The sequence below is a fragment of the Acomys russatus genome, chromosome 5 (assembly GCF_903995435.1).
Source record: "Acomys russatus chromosome 5, mAcoRus1.1, whole genome shotgun sequence".
In the NCBI taxonomy this organism is placed as follows: domain Eukaryota; kingdom Metazoa; phylum Chordata; class Mammalia; order Rodentia; family Muridae; genus Acomys; species Acomys russatus.
In genome coordinates this window covers 6,299,527-6,320,345 of record NC_067141.1, presented here as the reverse complement: position 1 = coordinate 6,320,345, position 20,819 = coordinate 6,299,527, and the positions used below count along the sequence as shown (strand labels likewise).

The 20,819-nt window shown below is 47.1% G+C and overlaps 1 protein-coding gene across 1 annotated transcript in view; it reads right to left on the bottom strand.

Moving 5' to 3' along the window:
* Katnip (katanin interacting protein) overlaps positions 1 to 20,819 on the bottom strand; it is a 175,366-nt gene that overhangs the window by 131,875 nt on the left and 22,672 nt on the right. Inside the window, exon 2 of the mRNA XM_051145201.1 lies at positions 18,954 to 19,009. Coding sequence (XP_051001158.1) covers positions 18,954 to 19,009 — 56 coding nt within the window. The remainder of the gene's footprint in view (positions 1 to 18,953; positions 19,010 to 20,819) is intronic.

Here is a 20,819-nt window from a genome sequence, read left to right as displayed (position 1 = left end):
GTCAGATTTGTAGACTGTTCTGTTTTCTAAAGGAAAGGAAGGTCTCAAGAGTCTGTCTGGCCCCAGGGTAGTGTTTATCCTTCCAAGGAGCAGAGTCTTAAGGGTGGAGCACCTTCATGGCCTTTCCTAAGAGCCTGCTCCCAAACAGCTCTAAGTGAGTCCTTTGCTATGCCCCATGCCAGCTCACATGGACATTCTAGAAACAGAGACAGACTCCACCAAGATAGGAAAGACAAAACCCTATGCTGCACGGTCAGCTGGGCCTGGGCCTTTCTATTCCTCAGGACCCAACTGAGAACGACTCACAGGTGCCCTAGGCAAAGGTACAGAAGGCTGGTTGAGAACACACTGAGACCCTCCCATGGGGAGCTAACTTCCCTACAATGTATCTGTCCCCATTTGTCCTCTTTGTTTGATTTTTTTTTCTTTCCAAGACAGGGTTTCTCTGTGTAGCCTTGGCTGTCCTGGACTCACTCTGTAGACCAGGCTGGCCTCGAACTCATCGCTGGGATTAAAGGCGTTGAGACAGGGTTTCACCCTATGGCCTCAAACTCACTATGTAGCCCAGGCTAGCCTTGAACTTCTGCTTCAGCTTGTCAAGTGCTGAGATTTTAAGTATGAGCCACCAGGCCCAGTTTTGTTTTGTTTTATATGAAGGTTATCTTTTTGAAAAGCCAACATATATTTTAAATGTATTTTTAAAAACATGAGCCAAAGCCACTGGGATAGATCTGAAGTATAGCATTCAGGCAGTAAAGGCAAATCACAACTTCCACTGCACACTATGCAACCGCGTTCAGTGAGACACCATGAAACAGTGTGCTCTACTGAACATGAAGTCCAAACCACCACAAATGCTACACATACTTTGTGGGCCACTAAGACACACACACACACACACACACACACACACACACACACACACGGAGAAGGTCTAGAAAAATACATGCCAGGCTTCAGTGGCAACAGTTACTCTGGGAGGGGTTAGGGAATGATTGGAAAAATAATCATCACTTCAGCCTGGTTAACAGTAAGGTTTCATCTGTAAGGAGGCTAGTTTCATGTGTTATTTGAATAACAAGTTAAACCACCCTCTCTCCTCCTAAATACCTAGGCTCAGTGGCTCTTCTGTTCCAGATAGTGTCCAAAGTGTCAGTGCTGCTCCCTCTGCATGGATGGCAGTGCCTGTGTCCTGCTCTGGGCCACCTTCCTGGCATTCCTCTGAAACCTTGCCTGTTTTTATCTGACTGCTCAGACCTTCCAATCCTACTTCCTTTCATCCCATTCTTTCCAACAACACAGCCACCAGTCCCTTCCCAGCACCCTCCCCTGCTGCCCCACACAGCCACCAGTCCCTTCCCAGCACCCTCCCCTGCTGCCCCACACAGCCACCAGCCTCTCTGCTGGGACTGCACATTGGCTCCCCTGGGCCCACTGCTCTAGCCCATGCTGTTCCCTCTGTAGATCTTTAGTTTCTCAGAGACATCTGTGGCTTATCACTTCCTTCCTCTAAGCTCAATCCTCAACAGGGAATTCCTCAAGACCTGACCTAAGAACTTCTGCACTGCATGCTACCTCAATCCCAGCCCCACTGTTTTTCTGATGCCCTTCATCTTTCATTTATTGCTCAACCACGAGGACATACATTCCAAAATGAAACAGCCTGTGTCTATTTCCTAGATGAGTGCTGGCACATCGCAGGCACTTAGCGAATATCTTTGGTGAATGAACAAACAAATTAACGATCAGAGTGTCTTTACCATCAAGCCCAGGCCACATGAGCAACCATCAACCCTGTGTCTGGGTCTTCTCCTCGCAGGGGACTGCTTGTGGCCCTTGTGCTCTTGCTCGCATTGAGGCTCTGTTCTTATCCCTGCTTCTGCCTAGCAACGCTGCTTCAGTGTCACTGCCCCATCCTGCAGCTGCAGACTGTCTTCCCTGGACCCTGGACCTTTCTTCATCCCTGCATGGCTGAGAGAGGCCAGCGCGCTGTGCTGGGTGAAGGCTTTGCCGGGGCTTTGCATGCATTAGGTCCCTGGATCGTCCCAACTGTAAAGTAGCCATTGCTATTATCCCTGTTTTCCAGCTGCAGAAGGCAAACCATTGAGCCAGCCAAGAGGGAGGCAGTGCGTGAGCTGGAGCCTAGCCTCGCTGACTCCATGTTCTAGGATTGGAATTTTACATCAGTCCCTCCGTGAAGCTGGAAGTTCTGAGATTTCCACAAAGACAAGGTGCCAAGTGAGCTCCAGAAAAGAAACAACTATAGCTCCCAATGAGCACAAATGCCAGAGCTGCCACTGCAGGTCGGGATGCAGACAGGCCTCCCTGACACCATGTCTAGCCTGAGGGCCTTTCATCTGTCAAAATAAAACAGGCAGTGGACTGTGGACTCATCTTGTTTTGTTTGTCACAAGGTCACAGTCTAAGATTCTTGGAAGCTGGTCAGGACCTGTGACCATGCTGCTGGCTGTGGGTGGCCCAGGAATAGACTTGTGGCCAATAATCATGGGAAGTTTGAATTCGAAGATCTAAGAAGAAGCTGATTTATTCTCATATTCTCTCTCTGTCTCTCTCTCTCTCTCACCACTCCCTGGCCCTCAACCCACACCTCTGTCCTTCCCTCCCTCAATATGTAGCCCAAATCTTCCTTCCTGTGCCTCCTGGGTGCTGGGATTAGAGGCTTGGTTACTCTCATGAAAAGAGGAGGGGGGGGTGAATAAATTCAGAAGCCTTTACATTTTCTGCCAGATGAACTAAGAAAGCAGAAAAGCTAAGTTAGTCACGGTGGCGCCTTCCTATAATCCCAGAACTTGGAAGGATGAGGCAGGAGGATTAGCTGTGTGTAGGCCTGTCTGGGCTATAGAGTAAGTACCAGGCCAGTGAGGTCTACATGGCAAGACCTTTTCTCAAGAGAAAAAGGGGGCAACGTGAGAGATAAAGAAAGTAACCCAGAAATCTGGCAGACACCACAATGCTGCAGTAGTAAGAGGAACTATCAAAATAAGAGTTGCAAGCCAGACATGGTGGCGCACGCCTGTAATCCCAGCACTCGGGAGGCAGAGGCAGGTGGATCTCTGTGAATTCAAGGTCAGCCTGGGCTACAAAAGGAGTCCAAAACAGCCAAGGCTACACAGAAAAACCCTGTCTTGAAAAAAAACATAAATAAATACAAAAACAAAACCCCTGCTTCTTCAAAATAAGAACTATGAGAAAGGACATCTTGAGAGCACACAGTCCATCTGCTTGTGTCCCCTGCCGTTCCCTGCTGCTCTTGGCTTCTGAAAGGCAAACTCCTGTTCAGAGCCTTGCATTGCGGGATACAGTCCCCTTCTGCTGCCTCCAGGTAGAGTTCTTACTATTTTAAATCCACGTCCTGAGTAATGTAAGAAATAACAGCCCTACATGGAAAACACTTATCTCTGTGCTTGGCTGTGGTAAATAACACCTACCCTGTGGCTGCTAATATTATCATAATCAAGTCACAAGGACATACTATTACAGGAACTGGACAGATTAATCATCTTACAGCCATCTAAATTACTCTTCCTCGGAAGGGTGGCGTGCCATGGGACTTTGTCCTTGGTCCCAGCTCAGGCCATAATTTTATCAATGGCTGTTAGAGGCTCTTTATAAAGTCTGAGGATGACATCTAGATGGGAGACAAAGAAAAAAAATGGATGACGGAATGTAAATTCAGGACAATTTGACAGGCTGGGGATGGACCACGGAAGGGTTGATAGACTGCACTGGGAAGGGAAAGGTCCCAGACAAGGAGAGGCAGTGCGTGTGGAAACATGACCGAAGGAAGCGTCACAGGTACAAAGATGGGGCTCCAAGTCAACAGTGCGGGGCTGAGGCAATGGCTCAGACAGGGACGCATAAAGCCCTGAGTTCTGATTCCCAGCATCGTGTGCTGCATGGCTCTAACTGGGTAGGGAGTTGCCTGGAGCTCTCTGCTAGACAGCTTAGCCTCATGATCAACTCCAGGTTCGGTGAGAGACACTGTCTCAAAAAACTGAGATGATGAGAAACTAAAGAAGGCACTCCACATTGCCCTCCGGCCTCTGCACACACATGTGTACGCACACAGTCAACTACCCGCACAACACAGACAATAAGCGTATTAGGAAGCCTGGCTCCGAGCTAGGTGTGGTGGCACACACCTGTAACCCTAGCACTCAGGAGGCAAGGTGAAACCCTGCCAACAAAGGTAAGGAGAGGAATGTTTGCTCAGAACAAGAAAGGAAAGGGAGCCATGTGCGCTGCTCCTCCTGTGCACCAAGGCCCCTGTTGAGCACTGTTTCAATGGATAAAGAAGTGAAGACTTTGCCAAGTAGGCTGGAGCACGATCGCATCTAATGCAGTCGCCACTAAGTACACTTTGTTCCTGCAGTCTGCACTGACCGGCCCATAGCTGGACTTCTTCATGGTTTCCCAGGCAGAGGAAAGTGGCCAAGAGTGTGGAAGTTCTACAAGAAGTCACCTTGAGAACTGATCAGGCTGGATCAGCTTGGGCAGAGGAGGGTAATTCTGCACAGCCGCCTCTCCCTACCCACATCCAAACAAGCAACACCATGTAAACCTGTGACAGCCGGAGCAAATGAGAGAGTGCTGCGATGGCAGATTTTAAATGTTAAGACATCCTGAGAACTGGATGGCAGACAGAACTGGGTTAGCAAAAAGAAACCCAGAAACCCAGGCCAACACAGGAACTAGAAGGATCTGGGCACAGGGGAGGGTGGAGCGTGCTGCTCCAAACCCAAAGGCAGGACAATCTGCAGGGAGACTCAGGCCCCAAGGTGAGGTCAGAGACTGGAGGGAAACTCACAGGCAGTGTCAGGAGGTGGTCCTTCCAGCTGCCCAGGGCTCAGGAACCATGACAAGGGACTTCTGGCACAGAAAGCAAGGCACAGCTAGAGGAAAGGGGGCGGGGGAACTGGGCTCAGGAGACTTAACTAATGGATCAGTGCCACACTATTGCAGCAAATGTCATCCAATGCCCACAATCACTGGTGGTAAATTACATTTTAAAAAGAAGACAACAAAACACCAGGATCCAGAGAGAAGACAGGCACTCAAGGTGCGTATTCACAGTCGCCCAGCATCCAGTAAGACCAACAATAGGAAAGAAAGGGGCCGATTCAATCATCATGAAAAGTAACCAAAGGCACACATAGTGTGTACGCACAGCCCTTATAATAAACATCCTTAAGCCATACCTGTTGGCCCATAACTGCTGTTTGTTTTTCTGGTAAGGCAAGGCCAAGGCAGAGTTATGAGACCCTTCCCAAAACCCGCCCCAAAACAAAACAAAAACCCAAAAAACAACAACAACAACAACAACAACAAAAAAAAACAGAAAAAAAGCCAAAAACCAAACAAAGAACCCCAATACCAAACAAAAACCCCAATAACATATCCATTATGGTAAAAAAGGATAAAAGGGGATATTTCATCCATCAAATAATAAGAGCCAAAAAGGAAAGAGTTAATTTGAAATCACACAGAGAAAGATTTAGCCACTGAAACCAAGAAGATCAAAAACTGAGGAAAAGACTGAAGATACAGTTAGAGCAAAAATTAGTGCTCTGTAAGATCATGTGCAGGTATTTACCCTCAAAACAGGAATAAGGGCCAGCAAAAAGTATAATGTTTGTTATTGGCAAGGTTTCAGTGAGATAAGCTTATTATTATTATTTTTTTTTTTTGACACAGGATTTTTCTGTGTAGCCTTGGCTGTCCTAGACTTGCTTTGTAGACCAGGCTGGTCTTAAACTCACATAGATCCACTTGTCTCTGCCTCCTTCAGTGCTGGGATTACAGGCATATGCCACCTTGCCCAGCTTTTAATTTTTATTTTATTTTATTTTATTTGGGTTTTCAAGACAGGGTTTCTCTGTGTAGCCTTGGCTGTCCTGGACTCACTTTGTAGACCAGGGTGGCCTTGAGCTCATAGTAATCCACCTGCCTCTGCCTCCCGAGTGCTGGAATTAAAGGTGTGCGCCACCACTGCCTTGCTAATTTTTTTTGTAAGAAGTAAAAATTAAGTTTTTCTCATAAGGCTGTTGGTAGTTTTACAAAAGCCAAACAAATCTTGTTATTTAAGGTAAGGGTCTGTACATTTCAATAAGATCAAAACTGGCCAGACACATACTTTTATAAGTAAAGTTGTATTGGAACACAGGCATACTCATTACGGCTGATTTTGTATTCAGTGGCAGAATTGATAACTCTGAGGGATGCTGTGGCATATACCTTTAATTCCAGCACTTGGAAGGCAAAAGCAGGGAGATCTCTGTGAGTTTGAGGTCAGCCCAGTCTACATAGTGAGTTCCAAGACAGCCACCAGGGCTATGTAAATAGATCCTATCTAAAAGAAAAACAGAAAAAAGAAAAAAGAGTAACTCAGGTAGACTATGTATACACATAAACACTGAAATGTTTATTATCTGTCCCTTTTAAAAAATAAAGGCTGCTAATGCCTGGTTGAGGGCATTCTTAATTGGATTTTCTGTTATTTGTGGTTAAATGCACTTCTGACTGAACAATAAAGAAGCTTAGACAAAGTTCTAGAAAGATGAACACCTGAGCCAGTGTGTAGGCATACATCCATGATCCTAACACTTGGAGAGTTCAGGTAGGTTGGGGCGCACGGTGAGTTCACAGCTATCTTGAGCTACAGAGTCAAATTCTAACTCAGAAAGAGAAAGAGAAACCCAATTGATCAAACTGGCAACAGTGAGAAGAGAATGAAATGAGAGTAGTTGGGTGTGGTAGGGTGTCTGTGCACACAGGTGTGCACACAGGCCTGAGGAGGATGCCAGCTGACTTAAATCACTTTCTTATTCTCTTGAGGCAGAGTCTCTCACTGAGCCTGAACCTGTTTCGACGGCTAGTTCTCAGTCTGGCTGTCCAAACAGGGGTCAGCTTGTCTCTCTCCACAATGCATGGGTTAGAAGCAGAAGTGGACATTTTACATGGGTGTTGGGGATTCAAACTCGGGTCCTCATGCTTGTACAGCAAGTGTATGCCCACCGTGACACCTCCTCAACCCCATGAGATATAACTGTGTAATATACAAAGACAACCTTTTTAGTAATGGCATTCCATTCTAATTATTTTGCTATTTAAATTTTCTAAGAAAAACTGAAGGTCTACTCAGAGACAAAGAATGAACGTCTGGTACTTTAAAAACAAAAACAAAACAAAACAAAGGCCACAGATGAACTTTATAAATATATTTAAAAGAAAACTCAGACATAATAATTACAGACACTGTGATTCGTCTAATGTGAAGTTTAAATCAGGCAGAACTGTGCTGCTCTGAGTCCAGGCGATGCTCTTTTTTGGAAAAGTGTTAGCTGAGAAGGTTCATGACAAAGTCTCTTGGGCACTTGGGATGCTCTCTATTTGATGGTGGCAGTGGGAACATGGGTGCATTCACACATAAGCTCATAAAAGCATGTACTTGAGATTGTCCATGTCACTATACATAAGTTATACTTCAGTAAAACAGGTAAGGTGGAGCTAGGGAGATGGTCTGGCAGTTAAAAGCACTTACTGCTCTTGGAGAGGGCCTGGGTGCAGTTCCCAGCATCCACATGGCCACTCACAACCATTTGTAACTCCAGTTCCAAGGGATCCGATGATGCCCTTTTCTAGCCTCTGTAGGCACCAGGCACACATATATACAGACAAGACATCCATATATACATAACAACATAAAATATAAAAATATTTTTAAAGTTAGAGTGCATAATGGAAGGTAGACATTTTAATATTGTCTCTAATTAAATGATTAGATGATCCAAAGAATTGCTAAGTATTTGTAATTTTGTAGAGTAAATGCTTGAAGAAAATTCACAAATTAAGATCTCGGGGCTGACAAAACTGCTCAGTGGACTAAGATGCCTGCTACCAAGCCTAAGGAGCAGGACTGGGTCTCCTGGATCCACAAGGTGAAGGGGAAAACCAACCCCTGCATGTTGTCCTCAGACCTCCACATGGGCCCCATGGCACACACATGCATGAACACACACATAAATAAATAAATATGTATATATATAAATGAATATATATATAACAAAATTGATTAGGTAGCTTTTTAAAACGAGTGATTTTATGGCTTGATATATGTTGTAGTTTCTCTATAATCAGTAACTACTGTTTCAAGAGTCAGAAAAGGACTAGCAGTGTGGATGGTGCAGGCCCCATTGGGGTGGGTACTGACGGGCATAAGCCCTGCTTCTCCTGCCCAACCCCACTGATAGCTACAGAGCAGGGAACAGACAGGGTCCCGTGGAGAGATCCGAAGAATGAAACTAACACACAGCACCTGAGATCCAGTTCTGAGGATGCTACATGTCACTCCCTGGATTCTCTCTACAGCTCTACTCTGCAGATAAGATAACTGAGGCACAGAGGATCTATAAACTTCCAGAGAGTGCATAGCCATTAAGTGGCATGGCCTGGGTGCCAACTTTGGCAGTATGACCCAGACCTTGATCTGGATGGCTCTACCACACCAACTCTTTCCAACAGCCACACATGAGTGGCCTGACAATATTGCCTTAGCAACGTTTGATCTCTCTCTTGTGGGGCAGGCAGATGAAGGCCTAACTGAATGTGTATTGCTGATATAAACATGGCCATCTCAAAGACCCTGGTGCCTCAGACCCATGGGAATGGCAAAGCCTGTCCTGAGCACAGATGGTGGCAGTGTGTATGGAAAGCATCAGCCATCGATTCCTCATCTCAGATGACTGCAGCCTGAGACTGTTCCCTTAGAGAACCCAGGTACAGCATGACAGCTACTTCCAGGACACGCATCCAGCACTGGGGTTGTAAGCCATGCAGAGATGACACAAGTTTATAATGTGTAGGTTGCACACAAATGCCAAGTGCAGCCTGTGGCTTCTCATATCCGTGGGGGTCCCTGGAAGTTACTTCTGTAGAGACAGTGGGTGACAGGGCGATACAGTCACTTCAATGGCCTCTGACACAATGGTTACTACCTATCAGATGAAGAACTTCTGAGTCTTATGCCATCTGGCCATTGCCACCTCTGTCCTCTTACTTACCTGCCCAGCCCACAGACTCAGGTGAGGGTTATGAGCCTCCAATAAGGTCCAGGGAAAGCAGAGAAGGTGGCATGGAAGAGATCCAGCCTGTGGCCAATGCCAGGCTGTTTATTTTCCTCAACTCTGCCCACCCCTAGGAAAGGACAGCCTACAGAGCACCATTCTACATGCAGGGAACTGAGCGTCGGGAGAAGAGCATGCAAAGGACCCCAAGCTGCACCTCTTCCTCAGGGGGCACAGGACAGCACACTGACTCAGCCCTCTGTTTGCTAGGCTACCAGACAGGTGGGCCGCACTCTGAGCCTAGGCTTGTCACACGCAGGAGCAGAACCACATGTGAATACAGGCAGTGGAGGCTAGCTGCTGTGAACTACACCCACTTGTCAGCTCCACTACTCCTGTCACCAGGTGGCCATGTGGTCGATGGCTGGCTTTTGCCTGCCCACTATATTTTCCCCTTTCTAACTATGTTACCTTGGGACTCCTCATCCCACCCGTGGGACCCAGCTAGTGAGTCTCAGTCTGGACACTCAACTTGGCCGACCCCTTGGTCCTTCTGCTAGAACTGCTGGCAGTGAAGGCACTGTCCAAAAGGAGAGGGGAAGGTGAGGGAACACAGCACCATCCGCTCCCTCGGGGCTACAGTAAGTCAGGTTCTGTTCTAAGTCCACAGTTCCCAGTGCGGCCGGTGCTGTGTTCATCATCATCCTACATGTGAAACAACTAAGGTTCCATGGTAGTCAAGCTTCCTGAGGAACGGAGGAGCCAGGACTCACTGCCACGTTCTGACTCCAGCCCTCAGCAAACACTAACTGGCCTTTCTGCAGTGAGCATGGGGTATCTGGCAGCCACCTTGCTACAGACAGGGAATTGTCTGCATAAAGAGTGGATTGGCATGGAAAAAGGAGAAGTGCAGAAAGAGTCTGGACACTTGGACCCAGCTGTACCTGGCTGTGCAGACTAGTTTTATATCAACTTGACACAAGCAGAGTCCTCTGGGAAGAGGGGACCCCAGCTGAGAAAAATACCCCAACTAAAGCTAGACTAGTCTGAGGAAAAGCCTGTGATTTATTATTACTGATATTTGGTGAGAAAGGGCCTAGCCCACTGCAGGTGGTGCCATCCCTGGGCCGGTGGGTTTGGGTGCTGAGAATGTAGACTGGGCAAGCCATGGGAAGCAAGGGAGTAAGCAGTGTCCTCCATGACCTCTGCATCAGCTCCTGCCTCCTGGTTCCTGCTCCATTTGAGTTCCTGCCCTGCCTGCCTTCCATGAAGAACAGTGATATGAAAGAGTAAGGGAAACAAACCTTTTCCACCACAAGTTGCTTTTGGTTATGGTGTTTCATCACAGCAAAAGAAGCCCTAATGCAGACATTAAGGTTGCCCATCTCTGAAGTGTGCAGCAACAGCAGACTGCAGTTCCCCTTTCTGGGTGAAGCTAGTGTAAGGGCTCCTCTCCCTTATGCACGGCCCTTGGCCCACAGACTATGGCTTCTAGGAAAGTTGAAGCCACTGGGTTTTACCAGACCTAGATGTCCAGCAAGCTAACAGCACAGAGGGGAGTAGGCAAGCGTCCTCATGTCAGAGTGGCAGCAGAACCGGGACCATGTGGCTGTCGCCTGTCCTGAGGCAGAGCTGCTTTCATCCTGGAAAAATCTTTCCTGAGACACAGGCACTCCTTCCATCCCTGGGATGGTACCACTCCCTTTTCTAATCCCATTCTATATTCCACACGCTTGCTTCTCCAAGTAGAGGGAGGAGGCGAGCGTTAAAGGCAATTTCATGCCTCAGATCTGAGGATAGAGGAGACTTTGATGATGCTCTGTACAAGGGCACATTGCTTATCCAAAACAGACTCTTTCTGCTCAGAAATTGCAGCTCTCTGAAGGTTTTTTTTTTTTTTTTTTTTTTTTTTTTCCTAGAGTTTAATCTTGTGCTGGAAGCTAAGCGGATACCAGAAAGGTTTTAGACATGTCAATCTCCTTCCTGGCACTTTATCAGAAATTGATTCTCTTTGCTGTTTGCATGTGAGTCTTGCCCTTGTCCTTGTTCAACGAGGGTTTGGGGGCTGGGTCTGTAGACAGATCTCCTGCAGCTCCCAGGGCCTCAGGGTTACCGCGGTAAGGCAAGGCCTACAGGAAGGACTATGCTGCTGCTCTCTGATGGCACTACGCGGTAACAAACACTAGGCTTGTTTAGCTCTCTCAAAAAGAACCCCACTCTGTCTCTTGGCTTTGAAACAAATTTTTGACGTGTGTGTAGGTCACAGAATATGACTTGTGGCAGTCCTTCCTCTCTTTCTACCATGTAGGTCCCAGAGATCAAACTCAGGTCATCAAGACCTGAATAATAAGTGCCTTTACCCATCTTGCCAGCCTGACCTCTTGGTTTGAAGAAGGCACTTGCCTTCCAAACATACTTGTTTGCTCCTGCAAGCTCTAAATTATAATCTTAAACATCTATGGAGTTTCTAAAATGTACAAGGAAATGTACAAGGTACCTACAGAATACTTACCACACGCGACAGCACCAGTTCTGTATCGCCCCTCCCCTAGAGAGGGAGATGTGGAGTCCCAGAAGCTGAGCCACTTGAGTGAGAGTGAGCCTAGGACCGGGAGCCACTCACTGCAGTGGTTACAGGCTTCCTACCTTGCTGCATGACTTGCTTGCCCTGTTTAAAGCCCCCAAGGTGCCATTGCTAGTGGCCTGCTGGACAATTCTCAAAATCTACAGAGACCAGGACCTCTCAGTGCAGAAAGACAGACAATGCTAATTTCACACTGGGAATGCATTTGGCAGTTGAATCCAAAATGCATTTCATTCTTCTCTGCCCAGAAATAAGGACTAAAAGGTTTCATTCCCGTAAAAGTGCACATTTGGAGAGCCGACTGCCACAGCAGGCTCTGCTGATCAGCTCCCATCCTCCTTCCTCACTTGCTCCTCTCCTTTTCAAGTTCTTTCTTTCTTTCTTCCTCCCCCCCCCCGCCTCCTCTTCCTCTTCCTCCCCTCCCTCCCTATTCCCCCTCCTTATACTCCTCTTTCTTTTTCTTTTTATGCTACTGATCAAACCTGGAGTCTTGCACATGCTAGGCAAGCGCTCCATCCACCACTGGACTTCAACCCTAGTCTAAACATGTTTTGGGGTTTTTTTCTTTTGGTTTTTTTTTTTGGGACAGAATTGCTCTGTGTAGCCTTAGTTACCCTGGACTCGCTTTGTAGACCAGGCTGGCCTCCAACTCACAGAGATCTGCCTGCCTCTGCCTCCCTGAGTGCTGGGGTTAAATGTGTGCACCACCACACTCAGCCTAAACATGTTTTTACCCCCAAAGACAAGATCTTATACCTATGAGAGAGGAGGAACAGCTCTTAGTCACCCAAAAGACCAAGATGCAAGGATGCTGGAACTTAAGTGAGGTGAGGAAGGAGGTGTGTGCTGCTGGATGGATGGTGGCTCTGCAGCCCTACAAGAACTGCAGCTCTCATTGAGCTAAGGGCTAAATGGTTCTTAAAAATGAGCTTCTAGACACACCTGCAAGTCCTTCTCAAGCAAACTGCCCTGCTACCATTCACAATGAGACAAGTAGCCTGGGGAGGCTTGGAGTAGGCCATACAGGGCCACTGTCAGCACTGCTGCCGAAGCCTGCCACTGGATTCTGGCCGGCACTCTAGACACGGTCAGCAACTAAGAACTCTGCCCTCCTTAAGCCCTGTTAGCAGGTAGGCTAGGAGCACTGCTTTCAATAAAGCATATGCGATTGGATGCACTGACTCTAGTCTAAGGAGTTCACCTTTGGCTACTTTTGCACATGTGTAGTAAGTTCCTGCTCTATATTATTCCTTAAAATATTTTTAATGTAGCGAGAGGCCATTAACAGCCTAGACTGTCCCTTCATGGGAACAAGTGTTGCACTCACGTTATTAGTTAGCACCCACATCCGATCTGAGCTGACACACAATGTGCAGACTGTCTTTACCGCACCTGGTGTGCTAGTCGTGCTTACTGTGCATATGTGAACGCACCACAAAGCATTCCTGCAGGACCCACTGGGACAGCATTGCTTTCCAGACCTAAGAAAGTGAAACACATTTATCTCCACAGTTTGCAAATAAAGGATCATGTTCTACTACATCTGTGGTAAAAATAGAAGGACGCCATAAAAAGCACAAAGGCAGTCTACAAGTCCCGCTACAGCATGCCTTCCAAGACAGGTTAGGTGCGAGAAGGAAGGAGGGAGAAGAGGGCGGGAAGGCACAGGGAGGGAGGGAGGGAGGGAGGGAGACCTGTTGGAGCACCACCTCCTGATGGACTGTTACCAGAAATAAATTCTTTCCTCCCCTAAAAACAAACAAATAAACAACACAACACACAGGAGAAACCAGGCTGTATCACACACTATTGTGTAGACAAAAGCCCCCATTCCCTCAGGGACTAGAAGAAAGTTCCTGTGGATCGCTGGCAAGAAGAACACCTGGCTCTCCATTAACGTATGGCTGGGGTGTCTATTAACTTGTCAAGGTCAGTGCTAGCTTCTGGGCTCCCTCAGTCCCAGCACACAAGCCCCACCCCAGCTCACAAGACTCCTTTCTCCCATTTCCATTTAACCCTGGAAACCTTTCCCCTGTCATTTCTCTTTGTCTTAGCCTTGGCAGTTTAGAATGAACTTTTTCCCTTTTCACCCACAGAAGGGCTACTTTGGTTTCTTTACTGTGCCCACTTTCACTGGTGAGATAGTTCAATCCCCATTTTAAACATGTTTTGATTTTAAAATGTTTTTCAAAGAGATAATTTTTACAGAAAATTTCAATGTCTAAATATATACAATCTGAATAGTGATTTCTGTCTTATGTATACTTGATTTATCTTTTTCTGTCTTTATTCAATATCCTGCCTCCATTCACATGCTCTAGCTCTCTAGATTCACTTACACTGTACCATATTTATTTTCCCAGAATTCATTTCGATACAGTAATTTTCTATTTTAAGCATCCTGGCCAAGAACTAGTGATGTTTCTAATTCATTGTGTTTAGTTGTTGGTAGCTCAAATACATGCAGATATCCCTGGTTTATTAGTCAACTAACACTCAATAATGTAGTTCTATGTAGTTATAATGTATATATATAGAGCTTGTCTTCCTAGGCCAAGGAGTAGGACCTGAGTTCACTCCCTAGAACCTGATTTTAAAAAGATGAGACAGCCAGATGTGTTAGCACAGATTTGCAATCACAGGACCAGGCAGGTGACAGGCAGCTATCTGGTACTCTCTGGCCTACTTGGTAGATTCCAGAACTATGAGGAACTGTCCCAAAAAAAGAAAAAGAAGAAAAAAGAATCATAGCACCTGAGGAGCATCTCAAGATGCCATTTTACATGCAAGCACATGCACACATAGCTCCCATCTACACACAAAACCACCAAGAAGAGAAAGAGATGGATGGAACAGGACGCCTGTGGCTACTTAGGGGGAAGGACAAGTTAGTGGTTGTCTCTTGAAAAGGGAAATTTGGATTGCTATCAGGAGCACAGTAAACTTTCAATTATTTCATTTTTATTGCTGTGTTGGGGATCGAAGTTGAAGCCTCAGGCATACTAGGTAAGTGCTCTGCCATGGAGCTACATCCTGGGCTCCTTCTCCCAAATATCTCCAGCATTGATTGGATAATGTATCCCACTCTCCCCTACTGGCCTCTGAATGCGGCTCCTAGACAGGAACAGTGACTCCAAAAGCATCACAAGAGCAACAAGTGGGAGTGTCAGCTTGCTCTTGGTGGTACACTGAAATGACAGAGGACGGTGGTTTGTGAGATCCAGGACTCTTCTTTAATCTCGCACCAGAGGAATGGTGTGGGAGAGTGTGCACGCACGCACAAGCAGACAAGCTTCAGGTCTCTAAATGGGAGAGTTAAATGGCTTTCACCATGCTTTACAAAGGAAGCACACAGATGACTGGTTTTTAGACTCTTCAAGCAACTACAAAAGATGGCAGTCCATTATCACAAGAGGTTCACAGAGTGGTTAAAAGTGGAGGCCCGGGAGGCAGCCTAAATAGGGCTCATTACCTGGGGACACCCATCCAGGAAGTAGGAAGGCTTGGGTCTACTTAAAATAAAGCCAAGCCTGAGCCAGGGAGGCCCCTAGAGGAAGAAGTGTAACTGTGGGCTTTCTCCTTACTGGCATGTACACAGCAGACGCACAAATGTTCTAGGCAAACATTCCCAGGCCACCATGAAGCAATCGTCACTGGAATTGAACGAGGTAGAAGCACTCCATACTAGATCTCCCTGAAGAGCACTGTCAGGGTGACAGGACTTAAGGGGCCGGAGGTCACATGCTCAGCTATGAGATCTACATGGCTCTGGAATCTACACTACTGTCCTCAGTGTACAGAGGACCTAATTCATAGAGATGCAAGGGTTCCCGTGCAGCAGGAGAACATGCCTCCATCACCATGCCCGCTGGTCAGCAGTGTGTACACTGAGAAATGGGAGGGTTAGGTTTCACCATGTCCGCTGGTCAGCAGTGTGTACACTGAGAAATGGGAGGGTTAGGTTTCACCATGTCCGCTGGTCAGCAGTGTGTACACTGAGAAATGGGAGGGTTAGGTTTCACCATGTCCGCTGGTCAGCAGTGTGCACACTGAGAAATGGGAGGGTTAGGTTTCACCATGCCCGCTGGTCAGCAGTGTGCACACTGAGAAATGGGAGGATTAGGTTTCACCATGTCCGCTGGTCAGCAGTGTGCACACTGAGAAATGGAGGGTTAGGTTTCACAATGTCCGCTGGTCAGCAGTGTGCACACTGAGAAATGGAGGGTTAGGTTTCACCATGTCCGCTGGTCTGCAGTGTGCACACTGAGAAATGGGAGGATGAACTTAGAGGGTGAACAAAAATGACTCTCTCCTCTGAGACTTTCACTCGTTTTTTTTCTTAAGCACTGTATGACAAATTTGCTTCCTAATGATTTTTGAGTAAACTACAATGGCCTCAGTTTCAAAATCATTAATAATTCATGACCAGAGGCCATAAACACTACATAATCTCTATAGGCAGGAACCATGAATACTTGTTAGAGATGAGGGCAAGAAATTCTTACCAACTGAACTGAAAGTATTTGCAGCTGCAAAGCAACAACCAAGGAACATTTCAGAACCAACTGTGGCTTCCCAGCACCTCAGCTCGGCCTGCCTCTTCCAGGCAGCCTTTCTTCCTCTGGAGCCTAGTGGCTTTAGGTGGGTTCTTCTGTGCTGTCCATCACTCCTCCTCCTCTGGGCCTGTGTTTGTGGTATCTGGAGTCAGTGGTGGCTGAGGGGCTGGGTGCCAGGCAGGCTGTGCACAATACACAGGGAGCCTGCGATCTGTAGACATGGCTGCCTCACGCTCTGGAAACCCATTCTCATCCTCAGCTGCATGTCTGCACTGCTAGCAGTTAACTCATTCAGATGTATGGATCCATACCCAGAACATGATTAACCAGGCCGAGGAGACCAAGAAGAAGAGCTGAACACCACCAGTTAGGCCAGGTGTCAGCCCAGCACTCTTGAGGCAGAGGTGGGAAGGAACATGACACGTGTCTCTAGCTGACTGTCCAAACCAATCCTGACAAAGAGAATTCCTGTCTTTGCCTTAGCTTTCATGGTGACAGGGCTAGCAATCTGCATAAGGCACACAGTGCCACCAAGTAGTGAGGGGGAAGGAAACAGTGAGGCAGGGTTGGAGAGGACCAAGGAGTCCCCCTAGGCCAGCAATGTGCTATTAGCTCTGTTCTTTGTTTTTCTAATCAAACTGGAAGCCTGTTGAGAGAGTCAGCCAGCACTCTCTTTTTCAGAGAGCCTGAAGCCATCTTAAATATCTTCCAGAATTAAACCTGTGCGTTGAGATAAACAGCCTCATGTTTTGTTTTTCACTTCAAGCACTTTTTAGAAGAGAAATGATCTCAAATGCTCTCAGGCAGTTGGCACAATGGAGATGCTGGAAAAGTGGCAATTAGGAGGTTCTGTTGCTAAGAGAGGGCAGAGGAAGAAAGAATAGGAAGCTCAATTTATTCCTTACGCCCAGCCCTTTCCCTCTCCCAGGAACCTGGGACTTGATCAAAGAGCCCTATGGTAACACGTGGTCCTTATGCCACTCCCTGCCTGAGCTTTAAAGGTCTCTGTCTTTATTCACATCTCTCTGACTTTGACTATGTTGTTTCCTTGCACTAAAAAAAACTCCTACTCAGTCTTTAAGAGGCAGCCTGACTGTCACCTTTTCTGCAGACTTCTTTCATGTTTCTTTAGACAAGGTCTTGCTATACATGCTAGGCTAACCTTGAACTTCAAATCATCCTCAGCCTTTCAAGAGTGGAGATTTTAGGCTTATCCATACAGCTCTTAAAAAGACTGCCTTCCTCTTTCCTTCCTCCTTCCTTCCTTCCTCCCTCCCTTTCTTTCTTTCTTTCTTTTCCTTCAAGACAGGATTTCTCTGTGTAGCCTTGGCTGTCCTAGACTGGCTTTGTAGACCAGGCTGGCCTCAAACTCACAGTGATCCACCTGCCTCTGCCTCTCGAGTGCTGGGATTAAAGGGGTGCACCACCACAGCCTGCTCTTTCTCCCTTTCTTAAGATTAATTTTTTTTTTAACTATGTACATGTGCCTGTGTGGGTATGTGCTCATGAGTGCAGGCATCTGTGGAGACCAGGAGAGTGTCAGATCTGGAGCTAGAGTTACAGGTGGTTGTGAGCCACCCTATGTAAATGCTGGGAACCCAACTCTGGTTCTCTGAAAGATCAATGTCCCCCACATGCTTAACTGCTGATCCCATCTCTCTAGCCCAGCAAAGCCTTTGCTGATACTGTAGACAGGGTTAGGTGGCGTGGTTTCTGCCCTGCAATCCCACTTCCTCTATCCTATGATGGTTTCTTACACTGTAATGCAACGGTCAAGGGGTACTTGTCTTCCAAGTACACAGCACACATGGCAACTGTTGTCATACCACCCTTTAGTCCTGGTGCCTAGGTCCTGAGCAAATAGGCTCAGTGGCAGCTTTCAAGAATGAGCAAGTACTATGTAGAAGTGAGTCCTAGGGCTCAGCTGTTAAAGGCTAGGTTCATAACCAAAAGACAAGAAGTGAGACTTGGCCCTAGGTGTGGTGGCACACCTGCTAGTCCAGAACTTAAGAGGAGTCTCCAGTACAAGGCCAGCCTGGGATATATTGCAAGTTCTAGACTATTTGACTATCTGGGCTGAGAGCTCTTGTCTTAGGAAAACAAAAACCTAACCATTTCCCCACCCCTTTCCCCTCTTTCACTGTTTATTTTCTCCACCCTTAAACCTTGCCTGCCCTGTGGCTTGCTCTGAAGCTCCTTGACCCAGCTGAAAAACAAGCATTTATTCTTATAAGTGATGGCAGTGGCCTGCACCGGTTGGAGACCTGAGACTCAGGAGGTCTTGCAGCTGGCATTCCGTCCTCTTAGGCCCTGGAAACCCCATTGAACAAACCTAATAGGCTTGCTGGAGAAGGAGGCAGCATGTGGAACCTTGACTAGCACCCAGCAGGCTCCGCAGACACAAGCAAGCCCTAGCTGAGAGCAGGGGAGCCTGGCCTGTCAGCAAACACCCTAAAGGATTGCCATCTACAGACTCAGGAACTAAATGTTTAGCTGTTGTTCTAAGCAGCTGAGGTCTAGAGTGAGTGTCACACCAAGCCCGCCGATGCACTCTGAGAAAGATTGTTATTACAAGTGGCAATGGGTCGACAAGTCTGGCTGCCAGCTCTCACTTGGCCCAGGACTCAGGCTGGGAACTCTCTTCTTCGAGAGAAAGGAGAAGGAGGTCCCAGAACACCTGTTCACCCTCCCAGTCTCCAGGGTCTTGCAAACAGCAGTGGATGCAGTTACCTCCTTTCTCTCCCGAGAACAGGACCGGCTTCTCTCCACCTTCCGCAGGGCCTGACCTGTAGCAGTTCAAAAGCAGAAGCAGAGAGTAAGGCTGCTTGGGAACCACTAGTTTATAGCTGCAAAAGCTTTTTATTTGCAAACTGAAAAGACAGGACCAATCATAATGAGATGATTCTAAGAAAACGTAGCCCGTTATTATAATGGGAAAGTGGCACACTTTTGAAATGGACCAACGGCAAGGAAAATGGTAATTCACACACTCACGGCATTTGACTATAATGAACAAAGCTCTAGCCCTTTAATCTGGGCCATTATCTGCACTCTGAAAAGGCCTAGGAACTGTAGTTTTCCCTGTCGAATTACATTTCTATTAAATTGTTTGGAATTACATAAAACACCTTCCATAAAAATGCCGTCTGCCGTGTGCATAGCCATAAACTTAGGTGGGTGCATTCTGAGGTGCTGCGCCAAGCCCCAGACTCACAGCTCAGGCGATGTGCAGAGTGAACTAGCGGCAATCACACGCACTTCACATAATGGGCAATTTCAGAGAGAGTCGCTGCTCTTTTCAGAAGGTCTTAGGCTAGCATTTGAAGGTATGTATGAATTCAGGAGGCATCCTCTCCTGCAGATGCATCCTTCCAAAAGCATGCCTTCACACCCGTGATGGGAGTGTCCACTAGAAAAAGCTCCAAACAGACTGCTTTGGTATTGAAATCGAAAACAGAGGTCACTATGTGCTGTCAGTGTATCTCCTACACTGCCCACTTGATCCCCAGGTGCCTATTTGTGACTGTCACACCACATGTTCTATAAGGTAAGAAACTCTCAAAAAGCAGAAACAAAAAGGTTTAGTAACAATCCAGTGAGGGGGAAGAGGAAAAGAAAGAGGAGGAGGAGAAGGGGAGGAGGAGGAAGAGAAGGGGAGGAGGAGGAGGAGGAAGAGAAGGAGGAGGAGGAAGAGAAGGAGGAGGAGGAAGAGGAGGAAGAGATGGGGGCCAAATCTCAGACAAAGGTGTTTGTCTTAATTATTTTTCAAGTTATCTGCTTCTAAAGTTGGGTCTTGAATGTCCATATGTCATGCTTTGAGCTCTTCAGAGTAGGACATGGCTGGAGGAAGTAGGGGCTTGGCCTTTGCAAATTATATCCACACCTGGTTCTGACCCGTGTTCCCTGCTTCCTGGCATATGCCATGGAAACAGCCAAGGCCTCACAGGAGAGTGCTACTAGACAGAGCCACTCTTGTTTCCATGGCGCCCTGACATACTGAACCTCAAACTGTGAGCCAAAGTTAAACCTTTCCTTCCTTAAGTTGTTGCTTTCAGGTATTTTGTCTCAGCAATGAGAAAAGTGGCCAAGATGCTGTGTTTGGAGCTTTAGCCCCAGCTTCTGGAGCTATTAGAAGGTGGCAAACCCTTTTGGAGGTCGGCACAGTGCAGGGAAATTAAGTCTTATGGGGTGCCCAGCCCTTCCTTCTGCCTCTGTGCTTCCTGGCCACCATGAGGAGACAGAGCAGCATCCCCCACATGTGCCCACCATGCTGTTGCTGCTTTGCCACAGGCCAAAATCAGTGGATCAAGAGACCATTACTGAAACCTCCAAAACTGTGAGCTCAAACAAACATTTCCTCTTTATAAACCAATGTCCGCAGGTATCTGTTACAGTAACAGAAACCTGGCCACACATCTGTTCTGCTCACAATGACCCCTGAGTGTAACCTTTTGTCTCTCCACAGTTCACAGAGTTAGTGTCCTGGGGCAACCATGACCATATGTAACCCATGTTCCAAGTCTCAGGGTGTCATACTAGGGATGACACCCAACCCAGGCACAGCCCAGCAGAATCCCAGCCCCAGGTTTCTGTTTT